The sequence below is a fragment of the Podarcis bocagei genome (genome assembly GCF_964188305.1).
Source record: "Podarcis bocagei genome assembly, chromosome: 7".
NCBI lineage: Eukaryota > Metazoa > Chordata > Lepidosauria > Squamata > Lacertidae > Podarcis > Podarcis bocagei.
Window position 1 is genome coordinate 54565181 of NC_138132.1, and position 21711 is coordinate 54586891.

Below are 21711 nucleotides of genomic sequence, written 5' to 3' on the forward strand. Positions count from 1 at the left end.
ATCTGTTCATTTAAATTTCTCTCCATTTTTCATTTTTCCACTCTTAAGTTCAGTTCTCCACATTTCCTTTTTTAAAAAAAATATTTTATTGGTTTTTTAACACATAGTTAACACATACAAAACACAATACAATGACAAACAAACACATAAACATGTAAAATTTCAAAACCTTCTTTTCCTAACCCTGTCTCTCCGACTTCCCCATACCTCCCCTTTCTGCATCCCTGTTTTCGAATTTCTTACTGCAAATCCTCGCTTCAAAATTTAATTAATTGACCTTTAACCCCTCTTGTCATTACCAAATCAATACAGCAGTAACCTCGTAGTTTCCTAACCTTGGCGTTTTAGCATTCATTTACTTTATAATAGTCCTTAAGATAAACTTTAAATTTGTTCCAATCTTCCTTTACCATCTCTTTTCCTTGGTCTCAGATTCTGCCGGTCATCTCAGCTAGTCCCATGTAGTCAATCACCTTCGTCTGCCATTCTTCCAGTGTGGGTAGTTCTTGTGTCTTCCAATACTTTGCTATAAGAACTCTTGCTGCTGTTGTGGCGTACATAAAAAAAGTTCTGTCCTTCCTTGGCACCAATTGGCCGACAATGCCCAGGAGAAAAGCCTCTGGTTTCTTAAGAAAGGTATACTTAAATACCTTTTTCATTTCATTATAAATCATCTCCCAGAAGTCCTTAATCTTTGGGCAAGTCCACCAAAGATGAAAGAATGTACCTTCAGTTTCTTAACATTTCCAACATTTATTATCGGGCAAATGATAGATTTTTGCAAGCTTGACTGGTGTCATGTACCACCTGTAAATCATTTTCATGATATTCTCTCTTAAGGCATTACATGCCGTAAACTTTATACCGGTGGTCCATAACTGTTCCCAGTCAGCTAACATAATGTTATAACCGAAGTCCTGTGCCCATTTAATCATAGCTGATTTAACCGTCTCATCCTGTGTATTCCACTTCAGCAACAAGTTATACATTCTTGACAAAGTTTTAGTATTGGGTTCTAACAATTCCGTTTCTAATTTGGATCTTTCCACCTGGAAGCCAATTTTTCTGTCTTGTTTAAAAACCTCCATTATTTGATAATAATGGAGCCAATCTCGAACTTTAGGCTTCAATTTTTCATAGTTCTGTAGTTTTACCTTGTCCCCCTCTTGCTCTATAATTTCCCCATATTTTGGCCATTTCGATTCCATATTAAGTTTTTTCAGCCCTTTAGCCTCCATTGGCGACAGCCACCTTGGGGTTTTGTTTTCCAGCAAGTCTTTATATCTAATCCAAACATTATATAAAGCTTTCCTAACAATGTGATTCTTAAAACCTTTATGGACCTTTACCTTGTCATACCATATATAAGCATGCCATCCGAAAGCGTTATTAAACCCTTCCAAATCTAAAATGTCTGTATTCTCAAGGAGTAGCCAATCTTTCAACCAGCAAAAAGCTGCTGATTCATAGTACAACTTTAAGTCCGGCAGGGCAAACCCCCCTCTTTCTTTTGCATCCGTAAGTATCTTAAATTTCATTCTGGGCTTTTTGCCCTGCCAGACAAATTTAGATATGTCTTTCTGCCACCTCTGTTGTTTCAAGAGGTGGCAGTTCTCCACATTTCCACATCCACTTGCTTTTTCTTTAAGTCCTCATGAAACTTCTTCATCATCTTGGTAAAAAATCCTCCTAACATACACAGATTTGTGTGCACTTCAGGACAATGTAACATATTTGCAAAATATATTTTGCCTAACATATTATTTCCTCTAATAGAACGCAGTTTTGTATGCTGCTTTTGCTAACATACACGTACAGCTTACCTTAGCAAATGCATTTCTGCACACACTATGTGGCTGCAGAATGCCATTGCAAAATATGGAAGAGTGTGAACTGTGAAGAATGGCAGTGTTTAAGTTTACATGTTGCTTCAGGAATCGATAATTAGATAAAGTAAAGGTGAAGGGACCCCTGACCATTAGGTCCAGTCGTGACTGACTCTGGGGTTGTGGCACCCATCTCACTTTATTGGCTGATGGAGCCAGCGTACAGCTTCCGGAACATGTGGCCAGCATGACTAAGCTGCTTTTGGTGAACCAGAGAGGCGCACGGAAACACCGTTTTTTTACCTTCCCACCGGAGCGGTACCTATTTATCTACTTTCACTTTTGGGTGTGCTTTTGAACTGCTAGGTTGCAGGAGCAGGGACAGAGCAACGGAAGCTCACCCCATTGTGGGGATTTGAACCACTGACCTTCTGATCAGCAAGTCCTAGGCTCTGTGGTTTAACCCACAGCGCCACCCGCATCCCTGATAATTAGATAGGTTGCCTTTAAATATGAGGTTTTCCACTGCCCGATTGAGATCTAACCTCCTTATAAACAAATGAGACTGAATCAAATAGCCAATGTTTTCTAGTCTCCCTGCAGACAAATGAGGATGAATGCTCAGTAAACAGGTCATCTCACTTGGAAGTGCCTATGGCAGACCTGGTATAAGGCAGATTCCTAAAGGCAGAGGAGAACCCTTGCCTCCATTTCCTAGGGGTGGGTTGGCCGTGAGCGGTACAAGCTGGCATTCGTTTGACTGCCTGTGCTGGCATCTAGGGACCAGCTGCACAGTGGATCACAGAGTGCCCTTTCTCTCCAGGCTGGAAAGAATCCACCTTCCAAAATAAGAACACTATTAAGGGAAAGCCTGCAATTTGGAAGGAGAGAGGTTGTCACCTGCTCAGCTTCTCTGAATGTTCTATATTTTAAAAAAACCAGCCCTCAAAGATTTATGAACATTCTACTCCATAGCGTTCAGAGCTGAAAGGCTTGTGTGTCTCCCAGGTTTAAATTAAATCCAAAACTCTCCAGAACTCATTGCTACGACTGCTTTCAAAAGGAGGAGTCAAAGTGGAGTTTTGTGAAAGGGAATATGGTGGTAAATCTCTCCCCCATCCCACAAATGTGTAAAGTTTTGTTGATGTGTCAAGAGTGGTGTAACAATCAATTCCTCTTCCCAGGGAACTCTGGGATATAACTCCATAGACTCAAGGAATCATAGAGTTCTAGAGTTGGAAGGGACCCAAAGCGTCATCTAGTCCAACCTTCCTAACATCACCCTGAACAAGGATTTATTGTTTGAGGGAAGCCATGACTTTTTAAAATGGCCTCATAGTGCTTTAAATGCATGGTGTTCAGGTTCCCTTAATTGGGCCTTCATCCTAATCAAACAGGGCTCTTCTTACTTTTTCATACAACATTCCTTTTTCAAATGGCTGGTTATGGAAAAATGACTCATATTTAGATTCTCAATTTATGAATTGCTAATATTTGGCTTTGAGGATCAAATGTTTGCTGAAGGATGCTCTTTTTATAAACTTTGACCAGCCTGCCCACTGAGAGTCCTGAAGGAAGCCCTTTTCTGTCACAGTCAGGGAACACTTCCCTGCACCATCTTCCTGGGTTGCGGTTTATATTTCGGCTGCTGGCTCTTTGCGGGAGACCCCATTTCTAAACACTACATCCCTAAGAACAGGCATGCACAAACCTCTCTGTGAATTTCCCCTGGTGCTAATTTTAAAGTATGGATCACAGAGCAAAGCAAGGGGTGCAAAGCGAAAGCTTTGCCAGCAATTCTGCCATAGCTGAATGCTACATTCTGCAAAAAAAGACCACAGAAAAACCCTTCATTTATTTACTGAAATCACATATTTTATTTTTTAAAATGTTGGCAAGCTTGCCACTTGATATAAACAAGGCAATCTATAAATCTGTTAAACTGGGAGATCCGGATATAATAAGGAGTTTGTGTTAGGACACTGCAGGTGGAAATAAACAGCCAGAGAACCTTTGCTAATCCAATGTTTTGAACTACAGTTCCAGTCAACCCCAGCCACCTGAACTAAGGTGATACATTTTTACTGGGATAGCTTTGATTCCTGTTGGACTACATGAAACTTTCAGGTGAATCGGGGCTTATGATCAAAACAAGTGAAAATTCATTCCTCGCTTGACCAGACAAAGCAAAGCTGGCTACAAGTGTCAAAGACAGTGTGGCTCAGTCTTATCAATGCTACAAAACAACTAGATACTTCAGGCTCCATTAGTCCAAAACATCCTTGCTATGCTACATGTTTCTGTATCTCTAAGAGGAGATTGCCACAGCTCACTGCCTGCCTGAATGCATGTTGTTTCATTTCCTAACTGCGAGGACACCCTCCCTGGAATTTGAATCACAAGTATATATGCCCTGTTGCCCCCCAAAAGTGAATAGATAAGAATACTGTATGTCATGAAGGAGAAACTATTTTTCAGCCTGATGGCTGGATTTCATTCTGGGCGAACTTGGGGGGGGGGGAACATACCAGTGGTGGGTGGGGCCAGAGGCAAAATTGGGAGGAGCAACACATGAAAATGTTCCTTTTATACTGTAGGCTAGTTTCTACACACTCCCACTCCCCTCTGTACCCTGCATCCAGGCAAGCAAGGGTTGTCACTAGAATTAGAGGACATATTCCAGCATGACAAAAACTCTCAAGGAAGGCACAAAGCAGAGGCAGTGAAGAATGTGGTCTGGGGAAGAGTTCTGAGGGCAAGACTGAGGGGTCTGGAGAACTGAATTCATTCCCCAGGCCTGGGGGCTGACACCCCTGATATATAAAAGAAGATGAGTTAATTTTGTTCTGTGTGACAATTCTGAAAATCCTTGAAACAAACCCAACAAGACAAGATATGAAACAAACAAGCTCTGTGCTAAATGGTCTCATTTAATTCTCAAGAGTTTTATTTCCACAAATGTCATAAACCAAAACAGCCGGAAAACAGTCTGTTTTGCTGTAGAGATACTTTGCTGTGGTGCTAGAGAATCAGTCTGAAATCCTAAACCCATCGAGAAGACCATGCAAAGCTAAAACAAAGTCATTTACAGTAAACTTTTTTTTTACAAAGGAAATAGTAAAAAATACATCATTTTTCATAGAAAAAAAGCAAATATACAAAAAACCAACCCTGCAGGACCTTGCAGCCTACAGAGAAGAGATCTATTCAGATCACGCATCCAAAATAGGCAATCATGAACCCAGGAATGGAAAGGCTATTCTTTGTTGTAGTTGTTCTATATCTGAATGCACCTGCTGGTATATTTTGGATAAAATAACAATGTCTGTGTGTTGCATCCCCCCCTCCTTTGTTCAAAAGACTTTTTGGAATTAAATCAGTTTATGGGGCAGATATGGGGGTGGGATGTAATTCTGTTTATCCCTAATTAGCACCACTTTAGCACCACAGCTGACAAGCATTCCTTGAAGTCCAGGATCCCAAAGCTCACCAAGGCACTGACTTATCTAATCATCTGCATCACTATTTTTCCAAAAAGCAAAGAAACAACTATTGCTTCCTGTAAAGATTCACTCTAAACAAATAGAAAGTAAATGTTCAGATTATAATCTTTGGCAGAATGTGATATGGCATGAGATGAGACACCAATATTCAGAGTGTCCTGCAATAAAATGTTGTGGCGTGGGACACTGTTCAAGATTTCTACTGCTCCATTCCATTTCCCCTCATCCATGTTTTCTGACCCACCCGCTCTTAGTCAGCATTCCATGGCAAATGAGCATGACCAGCTGTCATTGCCTCTTTTCTACTTTTTTTAACCTAAAGATATGTTGAACCTATGCAGACTTTGGGGTTCCCTCCAGATCCACTGATACTTCTGTTATATGTGGATTGTGTCATTTTGGTTACATAAGTGATCACATTAGTGCTCGGAATGAACTACTTCGCTGAATTCAGCTATCTCTGAACTACACCAGAAAGCAGTTCCTATAATTTCCAGGTGAACCAAATGTGAATTAATTTTTTTCCACATTGCACTGTGTGTGTGTGTGTTTTGTTGTTTTCTTCTCTTTTATACCTCTCCAGAGCAGTTTTTAAAAATTCTGATGTCTAGAGAGGTAGAGGAAAAGAATAGCACCTGGGACTGCACGAAGGAATTATGAATTATTATAAATATGTTAACTGAATCAGAATGGAATTTGTTCCTCTTTGCAGGGAATGAACTGGAACTGGAATGAATTCCTTTAAAAAAAATTTAAAAATTCAAGCTCTCTATGATACTCAGAGCCTGGACATTAGAGGAACTCATAGAATCATAGAGTTGGAAGAGACCACAAGGGCCATTGAGTCTAACCCCCTGCCAAGCAGGAAACACCATCAGAGCACTCCTGACATATGGCTGTCAACTGCTATGTCCAAATTCCCAGCAGACAGACAAAAGCAAACTCTTTGGATCCCAGCTGTGGATTGGGCTGGATTTTAAAAGGTTTTAATAGGGGGGTGAGAATGATAAATGATTAAAACCCAACCCTTGAAATAGCTGGGTGAATGTTACAACTCCATTCATCATGGAGACAGTTGGGATCTGCATGGGATCTAAATATATACTTACTGAATACAAGGAAACAAACCAGATCTATTAGTTCTCTAATATATATGTTGTGGTTAACCCCAACATACATAATATATATAATAAAAATAATAATAATAATAATAAAATAAAGCCCCACATCTGTACAAAAACAGGGGCAAAGCAAACGCTCTGTAAGTTTCTAACAAAATAAAGATCAACTTCTAGAGATCACTGCATAATTAAGATATGACCAGCTCTGCTGAATAAAATAAATTGTAGGTAATTGTAAATAAAACGATGCTGTCTAATGTACTACCAATCGAAATGTGCCTGGACAGGGGTTCTAGTTCCTTGATTTATTTTTAACACCCCTAACCTTCCTAACTTCCTGCAATTGTTTGGCCAGCAAACCCAGCTATTCCACATTTTTTCCCTTTGTTTGAGAGAAATTCCCGGTTTTGAAAGGCAGCTTTGTTTTTTCGACAGCTAGGTGTGTCTTTTGCACTATCCACAGAACAGTCTACCACATGTTGTTTCAGCACTGCATTTAATGGACCTGTTGTTAACCCAAGGAAAGAATCCAAAGAGACTTGGATTCTCTCTGTGTGTGTCTGTCTCTTGCACTCCAACACACCCAATCACACACACCAACTATCACACACATAGCAAGGCCTCCATAGTTATTCAAGCTAACATTCACCCTTAAGCGGTAGGTTCATTCCATGAAGTGCAAAACTCTTGTCTTTGAGCAATATAAGCTGTGCACCAGAAAATAAGGTGTTGAACACTCCGCTCTCAAAATCTGACCCTAAATGTTTGAAAGTAATATTAATAATAATAAAACACTGAGCTGACATCAATGGGATGTGGATAGTTAAGTCAGAATGTGATTCCGGCAGCAGTCTTTGTCGTCCCTGAAAGAGTTTTGACCAAGAGGGCTTCGTCGTACTGCATACCAGGACTGACCACCATCATGTGTGGGCTTCCCATTGTTTAGGAATAGCGCCTCCTCCTCCTCCCAACAGACGGGGTTCCGCTTCTTGGAAATTTATTGCTTCACAGCAAAGATTCGGAAGGCATTTCCTTCTGTCTGTGTCTTTAAGCTGGAAACAAGAAATAAGACAAAGGGAAGGCATAAGCAGTTTTTCCATTACAGGAGTGGAGGGAAACCCCTATATCTTCTTTTGATTGTTTTAAATAGTTGGAAAATTGCATAAAGTGATAAACAGGTCTGACCCTGTCATATTTTCTTCATAGGAAGCCTCCTGGGGACCGTATCTCCAGTATCTGGTCTTCTGAACAGCTTCTAAGTAGGGATATTCTGGTCTTATCTATGATGGCCAAGAAGCCATTTATCCTCCACACTTTTGTCCAGTCCTCTGCCCCCCCATCTCACAGCCAATAGGAAATTCTTTATATGGACTCCCCCACCCTGAAAAGACAGGGGGGGGTCTCAGGTGACTCTCCAATGGCTACAAGAGAGGAGATAAGATTCAAAGTAAACCCAGCAGGCCCCATCTGAAAAGCTTGGCTCTTTGGGTTGGCAGTGGGGCATAGCAGTCAATGTTTCTTTGCTAATTCCTCTGTTCAAACTCATTTAAAGGCAATGGGGATTTTATTCAATGTTTGAAATCATGAAACCAATTTCAAAATTGAGATGGTGGCTGGCTGATGCAGACCAATTTGTTATTTACAGTGGACGCTCAGGTTGCGAATGTGATCCATGCGGGAGGCACGTTCGCAACCCTCAGCATTCGCAACCCACAGCGCCACGTCTGCACATGCATGGGTTGCAATTCGGCACTTCTGCACATGTGCAAGCACCGAAACTCAGAAGTAACCAGTTCCGGTACTTCCGGATTTCGGCGCTTCCGGAACCCAAAAACGCACAACCTGAAGCGTCTGTAACCCGAGGTATGACTGTATAGGGTTGCTAGCTTTACTTGGTAGGCTACTTCTTCCCATCCACATCCCCAGTGGGGTTTTTTAATGATTTATATTGAAAATGACACTTGGCTCTAAACAGTAAAAACTTGGTTGGCTGACGAGGTCCCAGCCACACCATTCGTTTAAAACACTGTTATACCACTTTAATAGTCATGGCTTCCCCCAAATTACCCTGGGAACTGTAGTTTGTTAAGGGTCTGAGAGCTGCAAGGAAACCCCCTATTCCCTCCACAGAGACATCGTTCTTCTTCACCATGCTCAGAGTATTCAAAAGTTGCCTTGCTGACTCTCCCTCCCTTTTCGCTTCCATCAAAGGGAGAAAAAAGCAACAATCTTGGAACCAGTCACAACCCCGAGAGTTTTGGCTTTTACAGAAGTCCCAGTGTGAGCTATCTTGGGATATTCCCAAAAGCCTTTTCCTCCTGAGGGAGCAACATAGTGAAGCTTACGCAGGACTGAGAAGAGCAGGGAGGGAGCTATCCAATATGTACTTTCCCAGAAACCCCCATGGGACCTAAGGCAAGAATGATGAGGCACCATGCCTGGCTGCTTGATGTCATCTGAGATCTAGGGACCTCACCACAAACTAACTCATAGAGGTGTGCTTAGCATCCTACAGGGTCAGTGTAAAAAAAATAAATAAATTAGAAAAGCCAGTCAGTGTTTTACTGCCTTGTTATATGCTTTCTAGAAATAAAATTATTCTAATGGTGAGGAGGATGGGGTGAACAAGGATGGGGAACTTGTGGCTCTTCAGATAACATTGGACTACAATACCCATCATCCTTGACGATTGGCTGCACTGGCTTAGGCTGATGGGAGTAGAGTCCAGCAACATAAGAACATACGAAGTCAGACCACTGATCCATCCAGCTGTCTGACTGGCAGCTGCTTTCAAGGATTCCGGGCAGGGTTCTCTCACAGTCATAGCTGAAGATGCTGTGGATTGAACCTGGGACCTTCTGTTTGCAAAGAAGATGCTCTCCCCAAACATCTGAGGATCACCAGGGACAGGCCATAGCTCAGTGGTAAAGGCCATGTTTTGCATGCAGAAGGTTCCAGGTTCAATCACTGCTGTTTCCAGGTAAGTCTAGGAAAGAATCCCACTGGAAATCCTGGAGAACCACAGTCAGTATGACTAGATAATACTGAGCCAGACGCTCAGAGCATGAGGCAGCTTCCTATGATTCCTATCCATGCCAAAGGACCATCACTATTGTAAAAGGAAGTATTAGAACAAGGTGATGAATCCCTCTAAATTTCTGTAAATACTTGCTCTTACTAGTTCTCTTCTCAGACAAAGCAGAAACATGGAACATGTCTAAACACCACCTTTCTTTATCCCCCTTGATCACTCTCAAGAACAAGACTGTGAATCAGTTCCTTACTGAATACTTTGTCGTACAGCCAATCACTGATTTATGGAATTTGTTGTCAGAAGATGTGGTGCTGCTCAGTAAATCAGACAGGAGGAAAGGACAAACTCATAGAGGGAAAGTCTTGCCAGTGACTATCAGTCTGGATAGCTCAGATGGTAGCATGGTACTGACAATGCCAAGATGCTCTGTATGGAACAGCTGCATATTCCTGCAATGCATGGGGGTTGGACTAGATGGTCCTCAGGGTCCAACTCTATGATCTATCAGTCTATGATCTACTATAAGGACTATATAGAGTCCACATGCTCATATGCTATCTCTCTCTGTGTGTGAGTAGCAATTGAGTGGAACAAATGTGAGAATTGCTATTGTTTCCTGTTTGCGGGTGTCCTGTAGGCATCTGACTGGCCACTGTAGGATGCTGGGTTAGATGGACCTGTGCTCTGATCCAGCAGGGTTTTTCTTCAGTTCTTAGGTTGCAGTACAAGGAAGACAACAGAAGAACCATTTCAGAAAGAGCCCAGTCAGAAGAGGGGTGACTGCCATACCTTGCAGATTGGATCCCATTCTTTGAAGAGCCACTGTAGGATTTCTTCTTCTCCACAGGCATCACGTCCACGTACCCACCAGCATTGTCCCCAATGACCCCTGCATGCACAGCAGCCTTGCAGATACTGGAATTCTGAAAGGTCATAGAACAACCACAGTCACTTACAAAGGGGCCCAGAGGCATTGCATGGAACTCAACCCATGCTGCATACTAGCTGGGACATTATTCACACAAAGACAGTTCCAGGTTATCATTTTGTTATCGCTTGGCCTGTGCCAGGGCTGAGGGCACAGAGCATTCAACACCAGCTCCAGCGTTCAGCATCCTGGTCCAAAATTAATCCTCAATTCCCTCATCGTCAACTGTGACAGCAATGTCCACCCCAGTGCCTTTCAAAAAGCAGCATTAATTTTTAAAAATAAAATACAGGCCCATGTATACCTTTATACCAGGTTATTTCCAGATCACATTAAATTTTACCAAAATGTCAAGCCTAACTTGAGAGAATCACAACAACCATTGACGGATCACTGCATCTTAAAAGCTATTTGGAAAAGAGGGAAATAGCACGGAACACCAAAGCTGTAGGGGAAGCCAGTCTTTGGATTCAAGAGGATTTGTGGATAGGCAGCTACAGAGGAAGAAAGAGCTAAAGCGCGCGCGCGCGCACACACACACACACACACACACACACACACATTGGAGATCATGGTCTCCCCTCCTTCTCTCCCACCCAAGCCATAAAAGGCAGGTTCTCTTTCATCCCTTTTAACATTTATCACTGCCTCTGTGCTGGCAGCTCTGCCCATTCCGACTGCCAGCTTGATTTGGGGGCTTCTATATATGGTCAAGGAGAGTGGAGGAACACAGCTGAAGCAGATATGCTTTGAATTTGCCTGAGTATGCAGCCACAAAGCATCTAAAACCAGTACATTTAAAAAAAAATATCACCCTGTCCCCAAGGAAGTCAGACAGGCCATTATTCTGCAGCTATGCACTACGGAAGCCTCCCTTTCCAATAGTTCTTTCCAAAGCCTTCATTTCCGGGCTGTTCTGCCTTCCGAAATTCACCTCCGGTGCGGTCAAGGCACACCCCTGCCACCCCCTTACCCCCTGGTGTTGCCTTTCGCTTGCTCCCAGCAAGAGTTTCTTATCTTCACTACCAAGTTGCAAAACTGTTTAAAGAGGATAAGCCCCAGCACAGGAAGGAATTTCCTCCCTTCCTTAAAAAACAGCAATTAGAACGATGGCCAAGCAGCCTCAGTCTCTCTATCCCTAGCCTGGAATGCATCCACACCATGCATTTGATAATTTTCAAATCCAACTTCTTTACTTATAAATTGATGGAGAACCGGGGGGGGGGATGAGAATTTTTTGGCACAGTGCTGTGGGAGGAACAAAAACCCATATCAGCAAAATCACTTAACCAACAGAAATGCAGGCAAGAGTGAAAAGAAATCCTGATAACACTTTACTGAGCTTACTGAACAAAAGCTGCATGTAAGTTCACTAGAAAAGAACAGAGAGATTTTGACTTTCTTTGTTCTGGCCTTGTACATAGCAGGGAGACATACAATCAAGCATACAGCCTGTTAATTCTAAGTTTGCATGCAATGTTTATGCAAATATGTCTCCTTTTTAATCTTATTTTGGAGGGAGGGGTTGCATTTTCTCTTTGTTGGCAATACAAACGGCACGCCCCCCCAACTGCTGTCCTCTGTGTTGCATTTTACTATTATTTAAAGTCACTATCAAATTTATGAGTGAATAATAGAATATAAATCTGTTCCTGTCCCCATGCTCCCCCCAAAGTTATTAATTTCAGCAACCTGCTTGTTCAGTGGAGTGGGGAGCCTTGGTGTTGTCACTATTGCCAAACAACTGGGAATCAGAAACCCTTGCTGCAAATCAGATCCCACTCTACATTCTGCCGACCCTTGGCTGTTGTAAGCTGATATTTCAATATGGTTTTCTTTTCTTTTTCTTCCCCTTGGTCTGTTTTAGAAACAGCTGAGCACCATCCCTTGCTCTCTGCAGGGTGGCAGAACGGCATTCTAACTCGGGAAACCACTTTTATGCAGGGTTTTGATGGGCCATCTGGCTTTGATGATAAGCTTTCACTACTTTCGACTGTTTGCTTCCTCAGTTCATCCAAGCCTGGAGTGCGCCTCCGGCACATTTGTGGTCTCATTATTTTGCCACTGATTACAAGCACTCTGGCTCCTTGAGCTCTCAAGAGCGTTTCCAGAGCTACCGTGACCTCTTTCCCTGCAAACATACCTTTCCCAAGGCTTCAGTCCTGAGCCAGCTAAAATAGTATGCTGGTTTCTATGGGAAAAAAGTGAGCTTGTCTTTCTTTTTCTTTTTTTCATTCAAGTCACACAGGCCAGAATTAAGTGTTCTTTATCCCCATGGAGGAAAGCACACCAAACTGGTCTCAGGCGGAGGGGGAACCAAAAAAAGCCTCAGTCTTTATGGGGCTGCAGAGGGGAAAGATGCCTCAAGTCCAAGGTCCTCTGCAAAGACTGGTTCCTACTTCCTTATAGCCCTGTGCCATGATCAGAGTTCATTTTGGATACACATGTACTCAAGCAAATGAGCTAAATCAGGGGACGGAAAGCTTTACCGGCCATGGGCCGGATCACTCCCAAGGAGATCGTCGGTGGGCTGGACTGGCGCAGCACGACACCGGAAATCACGTCTGCGCATGTCCACGGCACCAGAAATTGCTTCTGTGCATGCCCAGATGCTGAAAATCATGTCTGCGCAGAAGCAATTGTCAGCGTCTGCACATGCACAGAAGCAATTTCTGGTATCTGCACGTGCACAGATGCAATTTCTGGTGCCACTTGGTGAGTCCCTGCGCTTTAGCGCAGTGTGCGGGGGACTTGCCAAGCGGGCGGCTCAGTTTGCGGGCAGCTCATGGGCTGGTAAAATGGTCTTCGTGGGACGCATCTAGCCCATAGGCTGCACATTGATGACCCCTGAGCTAAATGATGTGTAAAGGGCAAAATTTAAAGCCCAATATGGAAATCTGCTTGGTCTCCATTTTGCAAAAAGTCACCTGCCATATAAAGAACAGGGACCAGTTCACACAGGGTCTCTGCACTTGATCACTTCATGCTTCCAAGCAGAAGTAATATAGTGTAGTCAATGTGATACCCTCCAGGTGTTGCTGGACTACGAATCCCATCACCCTTGACCCAAGGCTGTGCTGGCTGGGGCTGTTGTCCAAAAACAGTGGAAGAGTGCCAAGTTAACTACTCATGTGGTTGCTCATACCCTCCAACATTTTCATCCCCCATAATCACTGGACCTTCAGCACTTTGGCCCGTCCTTGCTGACTCGCACCAGAGTAACCGTCTTTTGCTCCGGTAGTCTGACACGAGGACTCACACCAGAGTACTGGACCAAAAGCTGGGACATTCCAGGATGCAAACAGAAGTTGGGGTTGGTTTCTGTGATTTGGGGATGTCCCGCTTAAAATGGGACAGTTAGGGGGTATGTCAACAGTGATGAATTTCCAATAGTTATTGAAAACAAGTCTTCTTGCCCAGGCATTCCCTGGCCTTTGATACTTGTGTTAACAATTCTTGGTTCTGTATGTGTAGATTCTGTCCTATTTTTCTAGTTATTGTAAACCACTTTTAGTTTATTAATGAAAGGCTGTCTAAAAAAGAATTCAAGTAAATTAGTACTATTATTCATTCATTCTTTATGAGAGAGAGAGAGAGAGAGAGAGAGAGAGAGAGAGAGAGAGAGAGCGCAACTAAACCACTTGAGTGCCAATCTTTATGTGTTGGAAGTGCAATGGAAATCCCAGGGCCAACCCTCCCATTAGGCAGAATGAGGCCATGACCAAACTGTGTGCAATCATCAGTTCATCCTGTAGGCATCAAGCGATAACTATGCACACTGGCACATATTACTTTAACACAAACCTTCCCTGACCAGCCTTCCATCCCCTCCTTCTACCGTATATCCAATTAAGTCCACTATTCATAACTGCGAAAGCCAAGGCAGTTGAGCAATCATATTTGGGTGGGAAGCCATGCTTCTATTCAACCCATTGCTGAAGATCTGACAGAAGAGTGCTAACTTAGGATCTATAGAGGAGTTTAAAAGAAACCAGTTCATACAAAGAAATAGATCTTATGCTAAGGCCACACAGTGTCCAAAATGAGCTTTATCCCTTGCAGGGAAACAACTGTAAGTTTTTGTTTGGGTTTTTCTCCTTTTTAAAGACGCAATTCAAGAAGCTCTACAGTAGGAACAAAATCATCAAATAATTTGGACCATTCTAGCTGTGCAGTAGTAACTTTATTCCACTGCCAACCCACACGTTGATTAAACACTGTCAGGCTCTGTTGCCAGCCAACAATTTTGGAGAGCAAAGATTTGGTCTCCAAACAAGATGGATGTTGTTCTTGAAAACATCCCTAATTCAACAGGGAATAAATGTTTTTGGCTCCTTCTGCTGAGCCCTAAGAACTCCTGGTGTGTTAAGCCTCTGTGCTATAGACATGCAGAGGATGTTCACCTTCTGCTATAGAGTATCTCATGGTTTTTCTATCTGCTCAAAGAATCATAAGAATTACAGGCCTGCTCTGTAATGTCCCTATGCCAACCTTCACCAAATGAATGGCCTCTGGGTGCTTTGAACTACAACTCCTCTCAGGCCCAGTCAGCATGGGCCTGCTCAATGCTGTTCAATGATGTTCCAGCTCAATGCTGTTAGCATACAGAGGATGCCACTCTTCTAACATTGACTATATCATGATTTTTGTCCACTTACTCAAGAAATCCTGGGAACCGTAGGCTTCCCAAAGTGCTGAGAATTCTCTTCTGGCAATCCTCTGGCTGCCGGTGAACTACAAATTCTGTCACTTGCCTATATAATATGAGTCTGCCTCCACCTTACATTTATCACATGGAAAGCAGGTTTGCAGCCACATCTTAGCTCAACATGTTAAAACACCCTTATGTATTTATTTATTTATTGGTAAACCACTTTGAGATTGTTTGGGTAATAAATGGAAGGAATAAACCTCATCCAGCTTTATCTGCCTCTCTTCAGGAAAGCCTTCAGATTTCTCAATGGCACAGCCTGGCTTGCACTCTGGATGTGATATTCAGCCCTCGTAAGAGGGGTTAACTTGCACGATCGGTGGAAGGTGCCCTGTCATTCATAAAACTACAGAAGCCGAAAATGCCACAACAGCTCCACTGTTTATGTACAGCCCATTTTGCCAAGCAGGATGAAAAGAAGGTTACTTACATCTGCGTAAACGTTGGTGCCATACACCGGTGCCCAGTAGGATGGCTCATCTTTGCAGTAAGCTGGGCAGTAAGACCTGAAAGGCAATGCATTGAAATGAGCATCTTGCACCACGGACAGCCAATGAGTTTTTGGACTCCACCTAGGAGGTTTTTGGACTCCACCTCCTGTGAGCCACAGAAAGCCTGGCCAATGGTCAGGGATGATGAGAGAGTTGTGGCCCAGCAATATCTGGAGGGCACTGTATGAGAATAGTTCTTTCCCTACAGAGCCACCTTCACTACCCCTTATGTTACAACAATGAGCTTTTAGGCAGGAAGCTCCGGATTCTGTCTCCCACCACCCTACAAAATTTGTCTGGCACATTTTATATATATATATATATATATTTGCTTTCGTAGATTTTCACGGGTACAGGAATGTAGGTTTTGGTGTCTTCGGGTGTCTTCCCGTGTAAGAGTTGGGGTGTCTAGGCGACGTTTCGACGAGGTCTCACTCGTCATCTTCAGGCTGGTGCTTTCGGCTTCTTGTTACTAGAACAGAGCAGGATCTCAGTGTTTGAGTTCCTATAAATACTGTTGAGGGGGTGTGGTGTATAGCCTCCAACGTTCTGGGCAGATAGGAAGTTCCTAGGTTAATGTGCCTTTTCTTCTTTTGTTCATTAATTACTTGAGGGATATCTTGAGTGATTACTTGAGTGATATTCTGAGTACCACTTAGGAGGGTCATTAGGTGTGGATTAGTTGCTAAAGCTTTCGTGTCTTGACCTCTTGACCTTGTGAAGAGTTTTTCTGAGAAGATGGCTGTACTGCACTTAGTTGTGCTCTGGCTTGGCTTCGTGTATAGGGGCGAGCTGTGGTTTTGTGCCCTGTGCCAGCCAGATCTGTGTAGGGATTGCAGGGGGGTGCAGCATCCGGAGGTGCCACTATGGTTTGGCTACTGGATGGTGTCTGTAATTTATCTGTGGAGAGGGTCTGGGTTTGGGTCTGGTGTGGTTGATTGGAGATGGCGTTCTGTGTGCCTCTGGTTCTGGTGTCGGTTTTTGTGGGGAGGGCTAATTTCCAGATGTCTGGCAGGCGGGACGTGTCGTCACGCTTGTTCATGTTGTGAGGGTGTTTCTCTATCTCGATGGCTTCCATGATTATTCTCTTGTGGTGATGTTCCATGTTAAAGAGCAATTTGGAATCTGCAAAATTAATTTCGTGTCCTGTTTCTTTCATGTGTTGGTAAAGAGAGGAAGTTTTTTCTTCTTTTTTGACGGCATTCTTGTGTTCTGCGATACGTGCATTTATTCGTCTGTTTGTTTGTCCAATGTACGTGGCTGGGCAGACTTTGCAGGGTATTTCATAGACCCCTTGGTTTTCTAACTGGATTTTATCTTTTGGGTTTCTGAGGATATTGGCTATTTTTTGGTTGGTGCAAAAGGCTGTTTTGATATTGTGTTTATGGAGGATTTTGCTAATTTTATCTGTAGTGCCCTTGATATAAGGAAGGAGGGCCATGCCATTGTTTTCTTCTGTGTCTTGGTTTTTGGGGGGTGTTTCTTTTTGGATTAGCTTAGGGTTACGAAGCTAATCCAAAAAGAAACACCCCCCAAAAACCAAGACACAGAAGAAAACAATGGCATGGCCCTCCTTCCTTATATCAAGGGCACTACAGATAAAATTAGCAAAATCCTCCATAAACACAATATCAAAACAGCCTTTTGCACCAACCAAAAAATAGCCAATATCCTCAGAAACCCAAAAGATAAAATCCAGTTAGAAAACCAAGGGGTCTATGAAATACCCTGCAAAGTCTGCCCAGCCACGTACATTGGACAAACAAACAGACGAATAAATGCACGTATCGCAGAACACAAGAATGCCGTCAAAAAAGAAGAAAAAACTTCCTCTCTTTACCAACACATGAAAGAAACAGGACACGAAATTAATTTTGCAGATTCCAAATTGCTCTTTAACATGGAACATCACCACAAGAGAATAATCATGGAAGCCATCGAGATAGAGAAACACCCTCACAACATGAACAAGCGTGACGACACGTCCCGCCTGCCAGACATCTGGAAATTAGCCCTCCCCACAAAAACCGACACCAGAACCAGAGGCACACAGAACGCCATCTCCAATCAACCACACCAGACCCAAACCCAGACCCTCTCCACAGATAAATTACAGACACCATCCAGTAGCCAAACCATAGTGGCACCTCCGGATGCTGCACCCCCCTGCAATCCCTACACAGATCTGGCTGGCACAGGGCACAAAACCACAGCTCGCCCCTATACACGAAGCCAAGCCAGAGCACAACTAAGTGCAGTACAGCCATCTTCTCAGAAAAACTCTTCACAAGGTCAAGAGGTCAAGACACGAAAGCTTTAGCAACTAATCCACACCTAATGACCCTCCTAAGTGGTACTCAGAATATCACTCAAGTAATCACTCAAGATATCCCTCAAGTAATTAATGAACAAAAGAAGAAAAGGCACATTAACCTAGGAACTTCCTTTCTGCCCAGAACGTTGGAGGCTATACACCACACCCCCTCAACAGTATTTATAGGAACTCAAACACTGAGATCCTGCTCTGTTCTAGTAACAAGAAGCCGAAAGCACCAGCCTGAAGATGACGAGTGAGACCTCGTCGAAACGTCGCCTAGACACCCCAACTCTTACACGGGAAGACACCCGAAGACACCAAAACCATATATATATATATATATATATATATATATATATATATATATATATATATATTTGAACAGCCTTGCTGGATCAAACCAAGAGTCATTGTCAGCTGGTGAAGGAATTCGCTCCTGGGAGTCAGCAGCTACTGTTTTTGCAGTTACTGGGCCAGATGGGGAAGAGAATTCCTTACCACTGACTGGTGAGAGGCAACAGGGAGGCAGGATTGGCTCAGCCAGCACCTTCCAAGCTCTGTGGCTCCTGACCAGCTAGCAGCTTCAGAAGATATTACCACATTGGGAGCTGCTAGTCAATCAGGAACTGAATGAAAAGCCCCTGCTACTCACTTACCTCCCAGTGAGGGAGCTGTTTCTCCTCTCTGTGGTGCTGACTGTCCCCACCAGAGAACCATCCCACCAGCTATTGCTGTTTCCTGTAGATTTTCCCGGCCTTCTCTCTGCTTTCACCAGTCTTGCTTTTGACTTCCAGGTGTCTCTTGAATATTTTTTTTAAGCTGACAGGCTTATACCATTGTTTAAAATATCCTATGAGTGGCTGTTCATTTTTATGATTGCATCATAGTGCTTTTAATGTTTCTGCGTTGCTGAACATCACCCTGATGTTTTGCAAGAGTGCGGCATATAAATACTTTATATGAGTAAAATAAACAAATGAATTTCCCTTTCATTGCAATGGGGACTCATGCAGGGGGAGGTCCTGGGCCACTCATACCCACCAAGGATAACTCCAGCATTTACCTTGGGCAATGAGTGGCTGGCTTCTTGAACTGGCAAAGCTCCGCTACTGTGGTGTAACAATCCAGAGTCTGCACTGTGGAAATGAACACAGGGTCAAGTTGTGAGGTCCATGGGATGGAAGGAAGCACTTGAGACAGACTCCCCATGCACACACCACCCATTGCATATTAAGAGGACCAGTTCCAGGGGTGAGAAGTCCTTGGGCAAAGGGTCCTCTGGTGCTGCTGCAGCAGGATCAAGCAGAGAGAGGAAATATGCATCCTGAGTAGGAGCTCCTGAGTGGCTCAGTCATCCCCTTGAAAGCCTTGCAATTGCTGATTGGAAAGCAGCCTCCGTTGATGTCAGGAACTGCTAGCCCAGGCATAGGCAAACTCCAGCTCTCCAGATGTTTGGGACTACAATTCCCATCATCCCTGACCACTGGTCCTGTTAGCTAGGGATGATGGGAATTGTAGTCCCAAACATCTGGAGAGCTGGAGTTTGCCTATGCCTGGGCTAGCCAGTCGGTGATAAATGAAACACCCCATGCCGTCCCTGGATCACTAGTAAGGGATCCCGTCCCTGGATCACCATTAAGCATCCTCTGGTGGACCCCTTCTGTCAGCTAACCTGTCTTGGCTGTTGTGAACCAGCCGGGTCCAGTCACCCTTTACATTTGCCTTGGTGATTCCAGAGTGACGCAAACTGCAAGGGCATGGTAGGAAATTTAAAAGGGAGTCTAAATCCAGATATCTGAAACTGTTGAGGATCAGAAGCAAAGAAAAATTCAGGGGCCATCCAGATAGGACAGCTGGCGCTTTAACGGGTGTAAGGGTCCTGGAAGCAGCTGGAAGGCAGAGTGCCGAAAGATGCCAGCCCTGCACATCCAAGTCCCTTCTCTTCAAACAGTTTTACACAAAGGAGACATTTTTGAGAGTCTTTATCTTGGAGATCGGCTAAACTGCAAAAATATTCCTTCATTTAAAAGGAGGGAAGGAATCCAAGGTTTTTTTCTTTTTTTTAAGTGGCCTCATTCTTCCATGTAAGTGTCCTGTCCGGTCTGCACTCTGTTCCTGGCAGATTATAAGTCGCATCCTAACTTTAAAAGGCTTTTGATGGCATTGCTTTTGAAAGTCCCTCTCCCCCCCCCCCTTTCCGTCTCTAACTTTCTAATGCCTTTGTTCAGGCGAACAGGGGTCTGGCACCCACACACAAAAAGCTGTGTTTAGCCTGGATCAGAACTGTAACTGGATGGAAAATGGGTCTGTTTCAGGACAATGCCAGAGTTAGCTTTTGAGTGTTTGTGTGTGTGTGTGTTTTTTCTTGGAGCTTTCATGCTTTGCTCTTGTCATAATTATGAATATTGTTTTTACAGGCACATGAAAGAGACACACATCTTGATGGCTGGGGTGGCAGGGGAAGCCAAGAGGAAGAGATTGTTTCAGTTCAAAGTAAATTGCAGGACACATTTTGGACCAACCTAATCAAAACCGGGATTTTGAAAGCAGCTCCTTTGCTGTTTCTTGTCACAGATTGACAATGCAACTAGCAATGTTTGTTAGTATTATTATTTTCATTATTATTTCACCTAGACAACAATTTTTACTTATAATGTTCTTCACCATGTTTTCTGTAACTCTTTGCAACACCTCTGCAAAGTAGGTCACTTTTAATCTCATTTTAGAGATGAGTAACAGCCAGACGCCATCAGAAAATCATTATAATGGAAGAGATTGTGGCTACTTTCACAGCAGTCATTTAAAGGACTATGATAGTACAGCCATGGCTTCCTCCAAAGAACTCTGGGAGCTGTAGTTTGTGAAGGGTGCTGCGAGTTAACAGAAACACCCCTGGTCCCCACACTGTGCTGCAATTCACAGGGGGGTTTAACTAGGGTTGCCATACGTCTGGAATTTCCCGGACATAGCCGGAATATGGCAATAGGAAACAGTGTCTGGGCTCAACAACCTTTGTGCCAGGATTTCCCCTTTTAAAAATATGGCAACCCTAGTTTAATGGTCATTTCCTCTTCACAGAGAACTCTGGGGACTACAACTCTGTGAGGGAATTATCATCCACCAAGTGGCATTCTTGAGTGGAGCTTTGAAATGGGTTCAGCAACACCTGACAATAAGTTGATTGTTGGATCAAGAGCGGCTGTCTTTTGAGTGCTGTTTTACAGAGTGGCTTTGCCAAGTCCTCTGCAAGATCCCCTGTTCTGTCCCCACAAGTCCACGTGTCAAACCTGGCCCACAAGAGGTGGGGGAGAGAGCAGCCTGACCTGTCTGCCAGATCCCATCCCCCACATCCTTGATGTAAACCAAAGACCAGTTCTAGTATAATGTACAGTTCTAGGAAGCTTTTCCATGCCTAACAAACCCCTGAATGGCATGGTATCTTACCAGCTATTATAGGCTCCCTATAAAGAAAACTTACCTGTGACTTTCGAAACAATGAAGGAATTAGAAGGTTTGAATTTGCTGTGAAATGCAAAAGACAGAAAACAAAAAGTATTAACTGGCTGTTTCTAACTAAAAGATATGCACTGAATAAATCAAATCTCCATGCACCATTATAGGAAGACCAGCATCTGTTAGATATCGGAAGTAGGCAGGATAAAAGAGTAAGCATGCATAAATTCCAGATTTTGTAACTGTTAAACAAGCCCCTGCTGGTGGGCATATCACAAGTTGACCTGCAGCCACTAGCAGGAGTGTGTGTTTGTCTATTTAATGCCA

At 43.4% G+C, this 21711-nt stretch overlaps 1 protein-coding gene across 1 annotated transcript in view; it reads right to left on the reverse strand.

Moving 5' to 3' along the window:
- Positions 1 to 6299: 6299 nt before the first annotated feature.
- The window catches only part of CRISPLD2 (cysteine rich secretory protein LCCL domain containing 2), a 49894-nt gene continuing 34482 nt past the window's right edge, over positions 6300 to 21711 (reverse strand). The window contains exons 11-15 of the mRNA XM_081201225.1: positions 21410 to 21453; positions 18995 to 19067; positions 15554 to 15629; positions 10274 to 10407; positions 6300 to 7502 (exon numbers count right to left, since the gene is read on the reverse strand). Of these exons, the coding sequence (XP_081057351.1) occupies positions 7448 to 7502; positions 10274 to 10407; positions 15554 to 15629; positions 18995 to 19067; positions 21410 to 21453 (382 nt within the window). The 3' untranslated portion in view covers positions 6300 to 7447. The remainder of the gene's footprint in view (positions 7503 to 10273; positions 10408 to 15553; positions 15630 to 18994; positions 19068 to 21409; positions 21454 to 21711) is intronic.